The sequence below is a fragment of the Gopherus flavomarginatus genome, chromosome 10, assembly GCF_025201925.1.
Source record: "Gopherus flavomarginatus isolate rGopFla2 chromosome 10, rGopFla2.mat.asm, whole genome shotgun sequence".
NCBI lineage: Eukaryota > Metazoa > Chordata > Testudines > Testudinidae > Gopherus > Gopherus flavomarginatus.
The window spans coordinates 65,591,828-65,611,055 of record NC_066626.1 but is presented as its reverse complement, the minus strand read 5'-3'; the positions used below and the strand labels follow the sequence as shown (position 1 = coordinate 65,611,055).

Below are 19,228 nucleotides of genomic sequence, written 5' to 3'. Positions count from 1 at the left end.
CACGGAAGCAGCAGGAGCAGGGGGCTCAACCACGGCACGTGCCGGGGAGCCGTCAGGCACCAGCAGGAATTGTAGGCTTTCTTGACCTTGGAGGGAGGGAGCGGTGCCGAGCTGATGCCGGCGATGGCCGGTGCCGAAAGGCCTTGGCAGTACCGGCGGGGTCCGGTGCCGAGGAGGCGCTTCTGCTAGCCGCTTGATCATCGCTCGGTGCCAAAAGGTGGAGGGGTAAGTGAAAGTCCCGCTCGTTTTTGTTCTCGGCTTAAAAGCCTTGCAAATGGGGCACTTAGCTGTCAAGTGTGACTTCAAACAGGAGTCATGTGGATCTCCCGTCGGCATTGGCTTCTGGCAGGCTGAGCCCATTTTAAAACCCGGTGAGCCGTGCATGGGCTCCGGCACCGGGTGCGGGGAAGAGGCTACTTCCTGAACCCCGCTAACTATTACTAAACTAACTATGTTAGCAAAGAAAAAACGTATAACTATACAAATATATATATAAAAGGATTATAACCGCATAATTATATACACGAGAACTATGAGTAGCTAGGGAAGTGGAGGTCAGCTAAGCCGCGCTCCACTGTTCCAACGACCGATACGGGCGGTAAGAAGGAACTGAGGAGCGGGTGGGCCGGCAGGGGTATATATCGAGCACCATGACAGCGCCACTCTAGGGGGCGACCTGCCGGCCCACTGAGTTGCTAGGGTAAAAGTTTTCCGACGAATGTGCACGCGCGGCGCACACACCTAACTGGAATGGATATGAGCAATCACTCGAAGAAGAACCACAGATTCCAATCCCATCAGGATCAGCTCAACCTTGCATCCCTTGTGAGTCAGAGAAATTGAGTTTAATGAAGTTTACCATATTTGTCTCTTTTGGATCTTAAAAACTGTAGTCATGTCAGCTCCAAGTGGATGTGAAAGATCTAATGGCACTTTTAATAAGAGGAGGCATTTGCCTCGAGTCCTTGACCAAACTTTCCTCTCCTTCTACTCGTACGCAGTATGCTTTGCAGTGGTTTCCTGCCTACATGCTGCCTCCTGCCACCAGGTACAACTGCAATTAAGTGGTGCTGGATTGGCTTATGCATTGCTCGTAAAATGCTTTTGGCTCTTTGAGAATGGCAGACATTGCATAATTACTAATTATCATCATTTTGTAAGTCCTTGTTTGGATACTCCATTGTGCCACTGTGATACTTCAGAAGACTTGCAAGTATACTGAGACATACGTTAATTCCCAATCAACTCACTCACTTGTAAAAATTATTGAGTTTATCTGGGAATGTCACCATGTTGATTCCATTCATAAACATAACCAAAGCAGCACTGGTTTCTCTGTTGATATATTTGTTTTTCTTCTGCCCATATTTGCCAGCTAGCTCTAAAAGCTACTTGAATTGCAAGACATGATGATTTGAGCATCAAATCTCCTTCATGAATCAGCTGTACAATACACAGGCACTCTGCTGCATAGAAAAAAAGAGTATAACTTCACTTATGCATAAATAAACCTCTTTAGTTAATTGGGTCTATAATTAAATCATTGATGTAGTAAACACTGTAATGTGAGGTGAAAAGTCAGTGTTTACATGTAAATCATTGTAATTGAGGAAAAATGGATTTCCAAGCTTGCAATGGATACAAACATTTCATCACTCTTCTTCTACAAAAGGAACCTATCCTTTCTGCCCTCACCAAGTCATACCTTGAAATATAAGCAAGAAAAAATCTTTATGATTTTAACTGAACTACATATAGGGAGGAAAGGAAAGAAGAACGACTATATTAAATAAAAACATGTCACTCCATTAGATAGAGACAGATGAGCATATATTTTTCATGAAGCTTTGGGGTCATAAGGATGATAAACTAACTGGCATGCTTTTCTGCAGCCAGAAAGAAGGCAGTAAAAATAATGAATTATTAGATGTATTGCCACAGCACCTGAGCCCTAGTCATGGACCTGGATCACCTTGTGCTAGGTGCTGTACAAACAACAGGGGAAAGTGATGAACAGACGTCTTGTTTTCTGAGTTCTTTAAAATGTGCTGTGATTTATTAATTTTTATTAAAAAAAACCCACTGAGCTAATGCAAATTGTGAAATAACATTTCCATCTCTGACTTGTCATGATTCAGATTTCAGTTTAACTGGAGCCGAGATCATGATGTCAGCAAGTGGTTTAGGGCATTATCAATTATTGCCACAGGCAATAGAAGAAGCAATATTCCGTAGACTACAGGCCTGATCTAAAGCTTGCCGAAATCAATGGGTGTTTTTCTACTGACTTTGATGGTGTTTGGTACAGGTCATATAGGAGTTCATTAAATTAGATCAGTTATTGTTTAATTAAAAATCAAAATTAATTGCTGCATATAAAAATAATTGTGCTCCCATTTTTGAAATACTGCAATTAGCAAAAATCATCTTAGAAAAATATATTAATCCTATTAATTTAGATGATGGTTTTATCCACATCCTTCAGTTTACTTTAATAATCTTCTTTTTAAAATTCTGGGGGTTTTTTGTATAAAAATGGTAACTTACTGAAGAATCTGTGTATTTCAGAATTTCCTGGCATGCCTACATTTTCCTAGCTGATTTAAAATGATCTCTTACTGTGAGCAGAAATTTGCAGATATTAAAAATAATTTCCAAAACAGAAAGTTTAGGATATCTCAGATCAAAGACTGGATTGAGCAACATTACATATTTATTTGACATCCTTAGAAACAATGTGTAATTTCTCATTCTGTTTAGTTCCCCCTCTGTAAGAAAGATATTTTGTCTATTGATTGCTTAATATTCTGAAGCCTTGCTATGTAAAAGCCTTGCTTTTGGTGACTGAATGTATGTGTGTGTGTGTATTTTGGGGGTAGCACTGGTGAATGTGTACTGGGGGAAGAGAGACAAATCAGACTACGATAGTGCCAGGTTAGCAGAGCTTCCTTCCAAAATGTCTCATTACAGCACTGAGCCTGTAACCACCAACTTACTAGTGGTGCCTTACAGGCCAATTTAATTTAAGGTACGGCCACGGCACACTGCTCCTTTGACAAGCAGGGTAAACTCATTCTGTCCATCATGACACTTTAAAATTAAAAAAAAAAAAGCCTTCACATATATCATTCAAGAATTAAATTCAAGGCACGTACCATCTTCTTTTTAGAAGGCCACATTATAGATGACAGTTCCTTTCCAAAATTTGCCTGATTTTTCAGAATTGTTGACTTAGGTCCTTGTTGCCAGTATTCCCCATTTTTTGTGAGTAATGTTTCAAGCCACACAAGTCTAATTTAAACAGACTATGGATCTTCTTGTGGCGGACAAATTACAGCTGAGAAAAAAATTGCTGTGCTGGTTCAAACAAGGAGTTCAGGGGCAACCAGCTTTTCATGGTCACTGCTCCTCATTTGTCATTCTGAAAAGTTTAATACTAATAGGCAAATCCCTTGTGTTTTCTCGAGCTTTCACTGTTCACCAAGAGGCAACACTGTTTTTGAGCACTGTTTCCAATATTCAAAAAGGAGCTTAAAAGCCCCCCAACTTAATGCATGATAAATGCTGGTGCTGAGCTGTACCTGCTGTTTTCTAGTTTAATGATGCATTTTTACAAGGTCCTTAAGGTCATTTCAATGAGTTTTGTTTAATTTTAACCTAATGCTGATTTTGCACATTATTTAAACATGAAAAACTATAATATACCAGTAAAAATTAATTAAGTTCAAATACAACCTTTTTTAGCCCATTTGATATAATACAACCAAATCTGATCGCTCTATTAATAGCAAAAGACCTTGGCCTTGCAAAGGCAGAATTCCAATATTTGTTTTGAGACAATTCATTATGTCTACATAATTAAGCTGTGAATCTCTAAATGTTTAATGTGAGGAATTAAATGTTTGTTTCCCCTCATTTATCCTTTTCTTTTCTTTGTGATTTTCTAATTGTAAGGCCAGAGCATAGTCCAGTCATTAGATAAATGTTGGTAGATAGTGAAACAAAGAAGGTACATGTCAGGATTTTTCTTTCTAAGTTTGTGAGTGAATTTAGTGTTCAGAAAAGTTCAGGTTTCAGAGCACTGCCTTGAAGCCACAGTGTAAGTAAGAGCTATGAAAGCTTCCTCCATGTCATTCTGACTGTTCACTCTGGGCCTAACCTCCAATGCTCTCTCCTATTTAACAGATATCGCCAGCTTTATGGAATTGAGGGATATGTGGGGCGGGATAGCTCTATGGAATTGAGGGATATGTGGGGAGGGATAGCTCAGTGGTTTGAGCATTGGCCTGCTAAACCCAGGGTTGTGGGGGGTCATTTAGGGAACGGGGGTAAAAATCTGTTTGGGGATTAGTCCTGCTTTGAGCAGGGGGTTGGACTAGAAGACCTCCTGAGGTCCCTTCCAACCCTGACATTCTATGATTGTACAATGATTTTCTTAAGTGCACAAACGGGGATGCACTTTTTCTCTCTTGTGATCTAACCCACTGTGCCACATACAACAGTCCTTGCATTATTTTCTATTATCGTCCTCCAGTATATTTACAAGAGTGCTCAAAATGTGCTAGGTGCTGCACTGCTACAGAGTAGAATGCAGTTCCCCCTGAGAAGAGCTTGCCATCAGAAAGAGAAAGGCTATGGGAAAGAGATTCAATATGCAAAGTGAAGAGAGTGATGACATGGCACAGATTTTGTTAGTTGCATTTTTAAAACATTAATATGTTCACTTAATTTCTGCTATAATCATTTAGTTTTAGTTGTTTTTTCAATGGGGAAGTCAGGGTTGAAGTGAGGGAGAGGAATGGTGGGAAGGGATTGTAGGACTGAGAAGAGGATGAGGAGGAGAGTAAGGGGAAAGAAGCACAATGGGATGTGAATGAGGGATTTGATAGATGAAGGATTGCAGAGATAAGGGCAATGGGGGAAGAAGATGGACCAACAACCAATGACAATTCGACTAATGAGAAAATAATATATCCAAGTCCAGATCACAGAGCTGAGTGAAGACAATGATGTCAAGTGGCTCGGAGCCCCATGGAGGGAAGCAAATGGATGGATAGCAAAGAGGCTGCATGCAAGCCAGAGGCTTATCTTCTGCAGCACCAGCTAAAGCTGAACCTGGATGCTTTCCAAAGTCTGACCCTTGCAAGTGTTTCTTGGCTATTGCTGCTCCTCATTTGAAGGCCACTAGGACCAGCATCCCAGGAAGGTCTGGTTGAGATTAAGGGGCACTGGGGCTGAAGGATCCTGATTTGCACCCTGTGCCCTCAGCTGTAGCTGGTGGTGGCTTCTTTAGAGAAGGAGCCCTGAAGGTCAAGACATTTTCCTAAGCATGTCCCCTCCAAACTCTTTGAGGCTGCTACTGCTCAAGTGGAATTTCTGGGCCTGGTTGCTGTGCGTCTGGTAGGCAGGGTAGAAGCAAGGCTGGAAGTCCCTGACTAGCCAGCTGGTGCTGTCTGCTTTGGGATCATTCACTCCAGGTTCTAGCCATTGATTCTTTGTTAACAAACTACTTTTATTTGTGTTTCACTGCACTTTTGAAATTGAGGTAAAAAAGCCCCAGCTGGAGAAGAGTTGGGAGAATGAAGGCACATGCTCACCAGTGGTATTTTAAGGGGCAATGGGCAGGGTTTAGCAAAAAATACTTCACCTCTTCACACACAAAGTCCAAGTAATCCACCTTTCTGCAGGGAACTGTACAGTGTTGGTGGGGGAGGTGGTATGAAACAGGCTGTGGTTAGCACTGGAGGTCCACTACGGCTACTATTCCAAGACGATAGTTGGAAATATCTGCCAGTTTATCTGTGCACCCACAGGCAGAGATTTGGAGGAACTAGAGCCATGTAATTAGATCCAACTGTCCATTCTTTAAGCAGCCACCAATGGCCTCTCTATGCCACCTACTTCAGGGCTAGTGTGGACCCTCCTATACGCTCTGTCTGCACTTTTCAGAGATATGGTATCTTAGGTATTAAGTGGTGCAGAAGTCCACCGTTTATGGATGATATAAAATAGCAAGCAGGTTTACATCTACTATGGGGAAAATGCAATTTTCTGTTCATAAAGCACTGAGGTTCAGAGATGAGAGTTGTGTGGGACCTTGATCAGTGTGTTTGAAGCCATCATTTGCTGCATCCCCAGAGCAGAAATTACATACACTCCAGCAGCCCTGGGTTCAAGTCACCACTCAGTTTCTTCCTTAAAACTAATTCTAGGTTCTTTTAATAAAATTTATACTTACAGAAACAGATTTGTTTTTTTTTAAAGTTTACACATAAGAAAAGATTTTCTGTAAAACAGGCATTAAAAATGTATAGCACCTGTGACTGCTTGCCATAGAAAGTATTTTCCCTTTTAATACTTGGAATTGTATACCTCATTGAGAAAGGGAGAGAGAGAATATTGGTTTGTGTGTGGGTGAGTGAGGAGGGGTAGGAATGGACAGAAAACAAGAATGTGTGTGTGGCAGGGAGAGAAAGCGAGAAAGTGTGGTAAAGTACATTATTTCAGAGATATGGTATGTTCAAGGTGGTAGAGACTGCCATAGTAAGGCTCATACTCTGCTACTAATCTCTTTGTGGAGCCCTTGATTAAGTCAACTGAAGTTTGCACAGAAACTGGTGGTAAGAAAGACCTAGTCTTAACAGAGCTACGTCTGACAATATGATGGTATTTTGGGGAGCCCACAAAACAGTTGGTAATCGCAGCAGACGTCCACTTGAAATTTTTTTAAAATATCATTTAATAGACCTATGCTGCACTAAATGCAATGCAACCTTTTGTAAACTGACAGCATGGAGCAGCAGTCACAAATGTTATGTCTACACTGCAACTAGGCGCATGGGTAGACAGACTTGTCTCTGCTCAAGCTAGCATGCTAAAAATAGCAGTGTGGATGTCGCAGAAGTGGGGGCAGCTTGGGCTCAATGTCCAAGTCTAAGCCCGCCTGACTCCCTGGGTCTGAGCTTGGGTGACTAGCCCGAGCCATTGTTTGTGCCACAATGTCCACACTGCTATTTTTAGAGCACTGGCTCGAGCAGTGCTGGCATGCGTCTGTTTGTCTGGGCTGGGAGATACTCCCAGCTGCAGTGTAGGCGTTTCAAAAGAGAAATAATGGGTTTTACTGCTATCCTTAAACAGAAGTTTGCCATGAATCTTAGGACTCCAGAATGTCGCTAATGGTAAGTTTTTGGAAGTCTGTTGTAAGCTAGAGCTGACTACAAGATCGCCACACTTATGCAACCTCTGTTAAAAAGGTGCTTGGTTTGCTTTACTCCCCCTACCAACTCATGCCATATTTTCAGGTATCTTTTTGGTTTCTGTAAATACTAATGATGAATGCAGAGAACGACTATAAATGAGACAGATATATTCCTGGGTTAAGTAACAGGTAATATCATAAAAAGCAAGATAACTCACACTAGGGATCTCTTTGCTCTTGCCTTCTTTACTGGAAGCTCCACTCAGCTGCTCAATAAAACTGTAATGTGTTAATTGTTCAGGCCCATCCTCTCCATAATGGCCATAGAGACTGTGTTGATATAAATCCAAGATTGACATAGGGGTCCCCATAAAGGACTTTCTCACAGTATTTTCTTCTTGCTCAGCTATGGAAAGATTTTAAAAAACATTGCACATTTATTTGAGAGAAAGTTCATGTACAGCTTAAATGGATCACAGTATAATTTTTAATAGCAACACAAATACTTTAAGACAACTGGAAAGGTCAGTGGTTGGTAATAAAAGCATAACAAAAACTATGTAAAAGTTAAGGGTATGATTTAAAACTACTAAAAAGGACGTTCAAAGTTAATGCTTAAAATTCAGGATGACTTTCTATCCTTAAAGAAGATACAATGGTCTGAGATAAGCAGAGGGGCAAATCCAAGATTTTTAATTTCCTTTCTTTTGTGACTTTAGATGAGATTATTAATTTGACTTCAATATAGAATTTTTTTTTATTTAAATACTTTTGGTTTAAGTTTTTATCTTCAGCTGTTAATAGCCTTCAAGCCCTAACTTCCTTGAGCACATGCCTATCTTTTGGTTGGCTTGCTTTTGAACATATTGTTTCTTTTATCTACTTTTTCATTTGTTTTATAAATCTTAAATCCTTAACTGACTGGCTGGCAATGAAGACAGTGGTATAGAACCTATGTTTGTGAGATCAGAATCAGGCTCTATTAACTTGTTAAAGATCACACAGGAAGTGGCAGTGCTAGGAATAGAACCCAGATCTCCCTACTGCCAGGCCTGAAACCTATGTTAAAAAAAAAATAAATAAAAGCAAAGAAACCCTCTGCAACAGTGTGAGACAGCACAAGGGAAGGATGTTCTAGATGGGGCATTTGTTTCTCTACTGGCTCGTGCTGTTACACACATTTGAATGTTACCTGACGGAAGTACTGTATATCTAGTAGCTTTTGAAAAACACTGTCTCCACTGCCTTCAACAGAGTCACACCGATGTAAAATCCAGTTGAGATCAAAATTAGGATGGTCTGATAGTTGAGGCGTGGTGCAAGGGCTCAGAATGCCTGGGTTTAATTCCTAGTGTACCACAGACTTCCTATGTGACTGAACAACTCATTAATAGCCTGATCCAAATCCCACTGAATCAATGAACGATTCCATTGACTTTAATGGGCTTTGTACTGGGCCTTTAGTCTCTTTGTGCTTCAGTTCCTTGCCTGTACAATGGGAATTAAAATACTCCCCTACCTCATGGAGTGTAGTGAGGATAAGTTCATTAAGGTTTGTGAGGCTCTGAGACAATACAGTAATGGGGCCATATAAGTATCTAGATCATCTCTGTGCCTCAGACTGCTCATTTGTAAAATGAGGATAATACCTCACCCACACACAGGTGTTGTGAGGCTAAATCAATTAATGTTAGTAAAGTGTGTTGAGCTCTTTGGCTGCAAGTTGCAATAGAAGCATAGTATTATTACTTATCTGATCTGGGCAATTGTATTTAAAGTACCCAAGGCAAAAATGTTGGTCCATAGGAGAAAAAACAACCACTTGCTGTACCAACATTTTAGGATTTTTTTTTTTGTTTGCCTCAATTACAGACCAGAATTTTTGCATCCATTTTGGTTCTATCTGTCCCGACCCCAATGAGCCAGCTATGTAAATTAATGGCTCACTAAGTAAAGTGGTGGTTTTAATTCACAGTAGATGTCAGAAAATTTGAAGGCTGCTGTTAGTTAATGCAGGAACTTGTACATGATCAAATCCTTTAAAACATTTATTATGGATAAAGAAATCATTGCACATATGGCAACACCTATTTAAGAAAATACGATTCTCTCATGTTACAATATCATTTTAGAAAAATATCAGGAGTGTCTCTTTGATTTAATCACTTGCAACATTTCATATATAATCAAAGATTAACCAAATAGGAGCATATCATAAATAAAATAATCAACCTCCTACACTCTTGCTTCAGGTTGCCAACTCTCTGACATTGTCCTGGAGTCTCCAGGAATTAAAGTTTATGTCATGTGATGAAACCTCCAGGAACACATCCAATCAAAATTGGCAACCCTACTCTTGTTGCTGAAAAAACACCCAAATGGATTATCCTTGCAAATGCCAAACACTCAGTCCAGCTCCTGGTAGAAAGTAATGGCACCTGGGTGTCTATCTGCAGTATCTAGCTGCCTGTGGTACTTTTAATGCACTTATCACTGCAGTATCTACTGTATGTGCTGGGTCAAGTTCACCCCCTGTGCAAAGGGCTGGCACAAAGTCATCACTGAAGTCTCCCTTAAATTCTCAGGAAATGCACAGGGCTTGAGTGGGTTCATTGGTGCACAGCTCTTGTAGTGGCCCTATACACTCCCTTGAATTGTTTGTAGCAGGGAAGCCAAGGATGGAATGGGCCCGGACTTTCCCACTGCAAAGAGTCTTCTCCATAAAACACCTAACATACATTGCAGGATGGCTTCCACTGTTGCTGCTACTCATGAATTACCTATTCTGGTGTTTGAATGCAGACAGCAATCTCCTGGGCCACCAATCCAGCACTCAGTTACCTCAAAATTTAGAAAAATTACCCCAAGAAATTCACTGTTGAGCTTTCATGCTAGTTTTTAATTCACAGTTGATTCTTGTGACTGAATTTGATCCTCAGAAAAGTGGCAATATACACTGGGGAGGCTGACAGAGCCTTAACTATAGCCGTGTAAACAGTACCACTGTCATAGGACAGTTAGAAAGCTACAACCATGGCTCATTGGGTTATTTTAACCTACTACTAAATTACGTAATTTAAAAAAAAGTTATCTTTATAATCACCTTTTTATTGCTGCAATAACGCAGCTAGACTTTTTAGTTCACCGCGGGTATTTATGAATAACAGCCTTAGAGTTATGCCCATGGTGTAACAGAAAACAATGATGCGGATATATAATAAAAAATACATAATAGAAAATTATGTCTGAAGAAAGATAGAGTTAAAAAGTGAAAATAACTACACAATGAAAGACAATCAGTTGCTGTCAGGATGGAGATCAGAACTATACATTACCATGTATAAATTTTTGGTTACCTTGTTTGTTCTTCATTAAATCTGCTAACTTTTCCCCTGTAGTTCCAAAGTCATTTGTTTCATACTCTGGCTCCGTCTCAGTGTCACTACTGCTGCTAGCAGAATAAGTGCACACTCGCAGTGCCGTGTCCTGCACCAGTAATAATAGCACAATGAGAATGACTCATATACTATGGCAGAATATTTTATTAGGATATAAAACATTTTGCATTCATCAAAGAAAACCTCGGATTTACTAATTGAACTACAACAATTATCATTCAGCATGTAAACATACGTTTGACAGCATGGGAAATAGCCACTATTATTGTCCAGATATGTCTCAAGAGTTATTCCTGCTTATATCAGGCCAGATTCTCCTCAGATACTCCTCACTTAGTCCCACTGGTTTAAACAGGACTCCTTGACTGAGTAACAGCTTAACATGAGAAAGAGTGGGAGAATCCAGCCTCTTTCCCTCTGTAAAACTGTTTTAAGGTTGCACACTTTCCTCAGGTAATATTTATTTATTTATTTGCATTTATAAAGTACCATCATATACAATTTTAAAACCTCTCAAGTATTTCTAAGATAGCATGTAGGGCATTCACACAACAAATGATGCGTAGGACTGTGTAAAGGTTTTATCAGCACTTGTTTGGAATGACTAGCATAAAATACTCAGGCTTTACCACCTGTGAGCAATTCAGCCATTTTAATGTCATGCCCCCCTTCCTCTGTTTTGGCAGAGCGATAGGGGAAGCAATAAACTCCACAATTGGCTCCTTCTCCTCTGGACTCCATGGGGAGGGCATAGATAAATACATTGCTTCCTCTGGAAATGAAGATCCCTAGTAAAGAGCAGCCCTGGTCCTGATACCACACTCCATGGAAGTGCTGAAGATTTAGGAGTTCAGCGGCAGCAGAAAGGACAGCGGAGGAAGTTACATCTGATATTCAGAACAGGGTGGTATTTGTACCTGGTGTTCTGATTATCAACCAGATAGCAGGGTCCACAAGTACAATTATCACGTGGATTGACTTTTAAAACTTTTTTTAATACAAGCACTTCTTACGGTAGTTGTGGAGATGCTGGTTTTTCCCATGTGTTCCTCAATTCATGAGAGATTTTAAATGGCAGCTGCTTATTGGGTAAGAAGCATATTCTAACAACAGGAGTATAGGAGTGAGAGGCAGCAGTACTCTAATCAGGACCTGCCACAGACTTGCCAATGCGACATTAGGCAAGCCACTTAACTTATCTGTGTGTACCATGGAGAGCAAGAGTCTGGGCCAGCTTTATAAAGGAACAGGGGCACAAGTTAAAAAAAAAGCATAAGACAAAAAGATTAGCATTAATCACAACATAACCAATAGTGTGAGACTTACATACTAGCTGTGAATCAGTTTAACCATCCCCTTTCTTGAGAAGGTTTTTTTTTTTAAATCATTCTATGTATCCTTTATCTCAAGGGCTCCCACTTGCTAACCTGCTGCACCTGTTCTTCCAACAGGGCTTGACTCATTTGGCACTTCTAATCATTCATAGCCCTGCACCCATCAACAGCAGCTTTTACACAAGTGTATGCATTTGTCTATTTGTGCTTTTCATCATTTACAAGGAAGGATTGAAAGAGAGAGAGATCATTGTAGGGATTAACATAATGACAGAAACCAAAAGATTATTTTACTGTTTACACTACAATGATATTATGTCCACTCACTCATACCACACCAACAGCAAAACCTAAATCAGGAAAGAACTGTATCTCCAAAATTTTGACTCTTTGCAGTAAAGTATGGCCTTTAGACTAAATATATATGCTAGTTACACCATTGGCATTTTTCTTTCAATTTATACCTTTGTTTTTTTAGTGGCTTTCTTGCTGCTCCAGTCTGGAAGAATCTTCTTGTTTTCCACATTTTTTTCAGTATGCTCTAATGAAACAGAAGTCACCAGAATTTGTTCATGTTCACTTTGCTTTGGAGGGTTAATTATTCCTGAATTCAGAAAGAGATTAGGCAATTTATGGATCTCATCATCATTACACTAACAACAGCATTTGATTGTGTTTAGGAGTAATCCAGTGTTCAATTACGGGTCAGAGTCTGATACTTCTATTCATGTCAAATCATCCCATTCTTCAATGGAACTACTTGTATAGTAAGGTGCTGTTCAACATAAGGGTGGCAGAATCTTGCCCAAAGCACTTCCCAGTTATCAGGAGGAGAGAAGAGAAGACACAATTTAAAGTCAGTCTTTGACTTTTAAAATATAAACTCTTTGCAAATGAGAAACAAAATGTTACAATGATTTTTAGGAAGTTGTTAGAAGAGCTGTACTGTTATTTTATATTGTGATGGAGAGAAACATAGCAAACTCAGTTTGTTGACAAAGACACAAATAGGAAATTATACTTTGTTCCAGAAATTTTTTAGATCAAATAGTTCTTTTTATTTACATGTATATTATGTAAAACCAAAATTTAAGAAAATAAACTGTGCTTTGTAGAATAAAATTATACTTGTGTTTTTGGAGAAGTAGGGTAAAGAAGAAGGGCCAGATAAAAATATTCCAGGAAAGAATGAGTTGACCTCACAATCTGATGTATTCTACTTTTTTTGCATCTCTTCACGACAATTTAATTAAGATACAAACCTTACAAGGTTGGTGCGGTGAATAGTAGCATTAAAATCAGTGCAATCTTACTGCTACCAACTTCTTATGAAGCAATTCAGTGCTTGCAGTTTCTATTCAATTTGTTATAATGACAGTGTTTAATCATGGAGTCTACTCTATAGCACACTGCTGAATTGAGGTCACACATGTGGCTATTCAAGCATGTAGCATATAATCTATAACTAAGATTTCTCTTCTGAATCTCTCTTAGCTGTGCCATTAATTAACAATACATTTCTTTCGAAAATAATATGTATCAAAATATATTTTATTTAGCTTTGATTCAAAACCTGCAGGGGAGTTTGCAATAAACACCACAATATGTGTTTGTACTCTAATATACTGCAATGGGAATATGACTAAATCAACTACATTCCAATAGGTTTAATTAAAAACCTTCACCATTCTGATGAAAAACTATTTAGTCTTAGGTTCAATTTAAATAACAGCAATTTAGCAAAACATACTTTGGTGGCCTTACCCTAAATTTAAACCTGATGTCTAGCCTTACATGATCATTAAATGGGATTTCTTGTATGAGGGCAACGTGGCACAGAGTCATGCAAGTTAAATGAATCAGTGTCATTTTTTTAGTTGCAATAAATATCCTACCTTGACAAAGTGTTAGCAAAAAAGGTTCAGCCTGTAGATTTTTTGCTGGGTTTTTAATAGTTCTCTTTTTAGAATGTAAACTCTTTAGGGCAGGGATCACTGTCTCTTAGTATGTGTTTATATGTTTTAATCTAAGGCTAGATCCACAAAGGGATTTAAACATTTAATTGTCACTTTGGGCACCTAATCCCAAAATGTAGATCCTCAGTGCTCCTGTTCAAATGCTGCCTAACCCTGTAGAAGCCCACATTTCCACTGGAAAGTCCCCATGGCACCTACGCTTCTGCTGGTGAGCATGCACAAAGCTACCCAAGTCCTGACACCCAGCACCTGGCTCCTACCTAAACCACAGTGGGATCCTCAAACTAGATGTTCCCCCACCTAGCTCACCTGTAGAGCCCGATCAAGTGGGCATTCGCAGAAGGAGGTGGTAGTATAGCCCAGTGGCTAAAGCATTTACCTGGGATATGGTCACTGGAGTAGGGACTTGGACCAGACTCTTCCACATCCCAGGTGACGGCACTAACCACAGGGCTACAGAGTCACCTTCTCACATTTCATTCTCTCTGGCCCAATGGATGTTTAAATATTTCACACAAAGTGGAACAGCTTCAACAGGAGAGATTTAAAGCTGCATCCAGAATATCATGTAACCCAGTGGTTAGGATAGTCACACAGGAAGTGGGAGACCTGGGATCAAGTCCTTTCTCCAAATCAGGCAGGATGGATTTGAAGCTGCACCTCTCATTGGGCTATAGGTTATACAAGGAGTGTAATAGCTGCCCCTATTTTTTGGAGAGAAAGGGCTGAGCTGATTTAGGTGTCAGAAGAGGTTTCATGGCTGTGGATCCCAAGCGGAGGGAGGTGCCTGACTCCCTTTGAGAGATGGAGCTCAGGCAGCATCCCTCTCCTCGGCACTAGCTTAAACAGCTCCCTGCTCAGTGACTCCCATTCTTAGGCACCTAACTCTCCTCATGCACTGAATAGGGAGCCTGGGTGTCTAATTCAGGGCTTGGATTCCACTGTGCAGCAAAGAGCCTAAACATTAGATGTCTATCTGCCCTTTGTGGTCTAAGTGCACAGTTTTTAACAGCAAACACCACCCATCCTAACAGGGGTTTTTGCGCTTTCCCATAATATAAAGAATACATAATACTGAAGTAGGAACAATTAAAATGTGTACACCACCAAAGCAGTTTAATTTACTCTGTTATTTGCAATATTTCCCATTTTAAGTACAGAAATTACTCCACGATAAAGATAAAATGCTGCTGTGTAATAAACATCCATTTTTTACTAGCACTTGTACTTTTAGGCCACAAGCCTGCAAACACGCATACACACATGTACCTTTACACATTGGCAGTCCCATTGAACTCAGTGGGACTATATTCAATTCAGTTTGTATATATAAAGATACTCATGTGTGTGTTTGCTGGATTGGGGCCTTAGCATGCGTCTTTCATTGTTTAGGAGCTATAGTTTTATATATCAGAGGGGTAGCCGTGTTAGTCTGGATCTGTAAAAGCAGCAAAGAATCCTGTGGCACCTTATAGACTAACAGACGTTTTGGAGCATGAGCTTTTGTGGGTGAATTGCATCTGACGAAGTGGGTATTCACCCACGAAAGCTCATGCTCCAATACATCTGTTAGTCTATAAGGTGCCACAGCATTGTTTTATATGTTATAGTTAATGCACATTTGCTGATACATCAAAATAAGTATTTTCACTACTGTCTATAAATATATTTGTACAGTTTAGTAACACATCAAAAGACTTACGTTTATAGTTGAGGCAAAATATTCATTGGTATAGAATTTATGCACTGAGTCCAAATTACTTTGTATTCCAAGTTCAGTTTTGAAAGCAAGTGTTTATGAATGTATCATTTTAACACTTAATATCACAATATGGCCACTGACAGCAAACTGAGAGCCTGACCTTGAAAGTTGTTGAGCACATGAAATTCTTATTCAAATCAATGGGAATCACCACGGTTCTGAGGGTTGGCCCTACTTTTCTCTCAAATATAGTTTCTTGAGGAAGGGATTTAACATTTTGCACAATTTTCTTTGAGGTACAGATATGCATTATGAGCAACCAAATTTCCATTGGACTCAGGTCAACAACTTGCTAACCTTATATATTCACATAAGGAATCTTTTCTGCTACAGGCTTAGCATTCCCATTATCTAACGTCATTATTACAGGGCTTCTGTTAATGGAAATAGACATTAGGGCAGAAAGAATCTAAGTTCCAGTGTAATTGGCATTTTACCTGAGGAGACTGGTTTGGGAAGGCGACTTTGAAAAGGTCGTACAACTTTGGCAGTCATGGTAGGATCAGATGTTGAATGACTAATCATGCTTTCCACAGATTCTGGGCTCTTAGCTGTTGAAGGCACTTCTCGCTCAAGAGTTTTGGCTTTTATTGAAGAACCTGAAGGAAGGGCTTGCTTAGGAGACATGAAGACTTCAGTTTCTAAAGTTGATTCTTGCTTAGAAACATATCGTCCAGTTGACCGGTTTCCTGAGTCTGGGAGAGGAAAGGTTCCTATCCCACTGTCCAATGTTCTCATCTGGCAGCAAGACTCTAAGATACAGGAAGATTGTGTGATGGGAGTGGAGCTAAAGGAATCACTAGTATTAAAGACAGTGAAAGGGGCTATGGGAAAAGAGAGTATCTTGAAAGGAATGTTTTAAGGAAAGAAAAACATTTCACATTTAGCAAGTGTCAATTGTAATAGTAACTTATAGTATTTCACCTGAAACATCTTTTTAATTAAACACAAAAAAACATCACATTCAAATATAATTAAACCACAACAAAAAGATAAAAAGCAAGACATTCTAAGTGGCATGACTTAAACTCTTGTTATGACAATGGCTAAAAAGACATGTACTAGAAACTAATTACTGCTCTTAATGGTTGGTATGAATTTCTTTAACAGTTTGGAGAGAATTCAGAGAAGACCATTAACATGATTAAGAGTTGGAGGTAGGCTTACAGGAAAAAGTAAAAGAATTAAGAGTGCAGTGCTCTCCTTCCTGTGTGCAACATGTACAATAGGAATTCATTCCTCCTCTAGGAAGGAAAGGGGTGCTAATGTGTCACTGCCAGAAGTCATACCACCAATTTTTGCAGATGACCAAGATCTACAGGATTACCAGTAGATATCAGCCTCTGAGGGTTCCCCAACAGGCCTACCATAGCACATGGCAAGACAGCTCACATCCCTGCCTTCTTACACTTTGGCTCAGCTGACGTCATCTAGTCACACATGCCCTATGCACTGTCTATTCAAATTGCAGAGGAGCAGTTACTGCTGATCAGGGAAATAAGTGTTTTAGTTGGTAAATTCCTGATGGGGACATGACTCAAAGCCTCATACTAAATCCCTCTCCCTGGGCCTTCTCAACTGGGTAGTGTTTGGCTCCACCAGAGCAGCCATGGAGTGGAGAGAGCGATGCAACTGTATCTCCCCTACGTGGTGGATGGGATGCAGTTGCGTAATCCTATCCCCTCCCTCTCTGTTCACTCACACAGACTTCCCCTCTGACATAGCTAGCTTGGGCAAACAACCCAGAGAGGGTATTATGGCAATCTACCTATATTTTAAGAGTGTAAATACCAAGGAGGAAGCTTTAGGACTAATGGCTTGAAACTAAGCAAAATTTAGGTTAAATATCTGGAAACATATCCTGACAGCAAGATCTATCAGGCTATTGCAGATACTCCCAAAAGCAGTGGTGGAAGTCCCATTGCTTGAGCAATTTAAAACAGGACTGGAAAAGGGACTTGAGAGTATATGGTAGCAAGCAATTGTGCCCTGGTAAGACATGCACAATATGGCCTAATAGATATGGGGTGGGCAAACTTTTTGACCCAAGGGCCACATTGGGATTGTGCAACTGTATGGAGTGCCGGGTAGGGAAGGCTGTGCCTCCCCAAACAGCCTGTCCCCCACCCCCATCCATCCCCTCCCACTTCCCATCCCCTGACTGCTCCCCTCAAAACTACCAACCCATCCAATTCCCCCTGCTCCTTGTCCCCTGACTGCCCCCTCCAGGGACCCCCAGCCCCCATCCAACCCCACTGCTCCCTGTCCCATGACTGCCCCGACTCCTATCCACACCCCTGCCCCAACAGCTCCGTGACGGGACACCCACCTCCTATCCAACTGCCCTCTGCTCCTCATCCCCTGACCACCCCCTCCCAGGACCCTCCACCACTAACTGCTCCCCCAGATCTCACTCTCTTATCCAACCCCCCTGCTCTCTGTTCCCAGACTGCCCTCTCGACCCCTATCCACATCCCCACCTCCTGACAGGGCCCCCGGGACTCCCACTCCTAACCCTCCTTGTTCCCCATCCCCTGACTACCCCCCCAAACCTCTGCCCCATCCAACAGCCCCCTCCTCTCTGACTGTCCCTCAGGTCCCTTGCTCCCTTACCCAATTCCCCCACTCCCCACCTCCTTACCAGCAGCAGGAGCTCGCAGCCGCAACACCCAGCTAGAGCCAGCTGTGATCCCCATGCTGCCCAGCGGGATTGGTGGGCCAGAGCACAGCTCACATGGGAAGGGGGACAGCGGGGGAGGGGCAGGGGACTAGGCTCCCCGACTGGGAGCTCAGGGGCTGGGCAGGATGATCCCGCCGGCTGTAGTTTGCCCAAGTCTGTAATAGATCTTTTCTATCTCTGTTTTCTATGCTCCTACGTACTGATCTTTTTATGATATTCCTATTTGCTATTTAACACCATCATAGTTAGCAGTGCTCTGTCAAGTCATGTTCTGTTATTTTTCCTCTGCAGCATTTCTAATATTCTTAGAGGTTTGAAAATATTTCTCCCTTACACACTTTGCCTGTCTGCTTCTAAAATAATGTCTGTTTTCACTTAATATTTTTATCTTAACTTGATATTGGTATAAGAACTTATCTACCCCCCCACAGAAAAAATTTGTTAGGTGGCTATTTATGTTTTCAGTTTCTTGTCAGAGGAGTAGTGGTTGTATCTAGCTATCTATCTCAGGAACTTATATGGCCCCTAATTACTGTAGTATATGAGTGTACCACAGTCTTTAATGCATTTATCCTCATAACGCCACTGTGAAGAAGGGAAGTATCGTTATCCTCACTTTACAGATGGGGATCTGAGGCACAGAGGGAGACTTAGGACTTGTCTACACTTAAAATGCTGCAGCGGAACAGCTGCACCTCTGTAGTGCTTCAGTGAAAATGTTATCTATGCAGACTGCAGGGGTTCTCCCATTGGTGTAGGTGCTCCACCTCCCTAAGAGGAGGTAGCTAGGTTGAAGGAAGAATTAGTTTGTCCACCGAACACTGTCAACAGTGGGATTATGTCATTTTAACTTCATTCTTCAGGGGTGTTGATCTTTCAC

At 40.8% G+C, this 19,228-nt stretch overlaps 1 protein-coding gene across 3 annotated transcripts in view; it reads right to left on the bottom strand.

Annotated features, from left to right (window-relative positions):
* The window catches only part of NCKAP5 (NCK associated protein 5), a 634,612-nt gene that overhangs the window by 31,978 nt on the left and 583,406 nt on the right, over positions 1–19,228 (bottom strand). For 2 of the 3 annotated variants that reach the window (XM_050915979.1, XM_050915977.1), the window contains 4 exons: positions 16,106–16,420; positions 12,395–12,534; positions 10,555–10,684; positions 7,417–7,604 (listed from right to left, as the gene is read on the bottom strand). In XM_050915979.1, coding sequence (XP_050771936.1) covers positions 7,417–7,604; positions 10,555–10,684; positions 12,395–12,534; positions 16,106–16,420 — 773 coding nt within the window. The remainder of the gene's footprint in view (positions 1–7,416; positions 7,605–10,554; positions 10,685–12,394; positions 12,535–16,105; positions 16,421–19,228) is intronic. The other variant, XM_050915978.1, reaches the window with a different exon arrangement.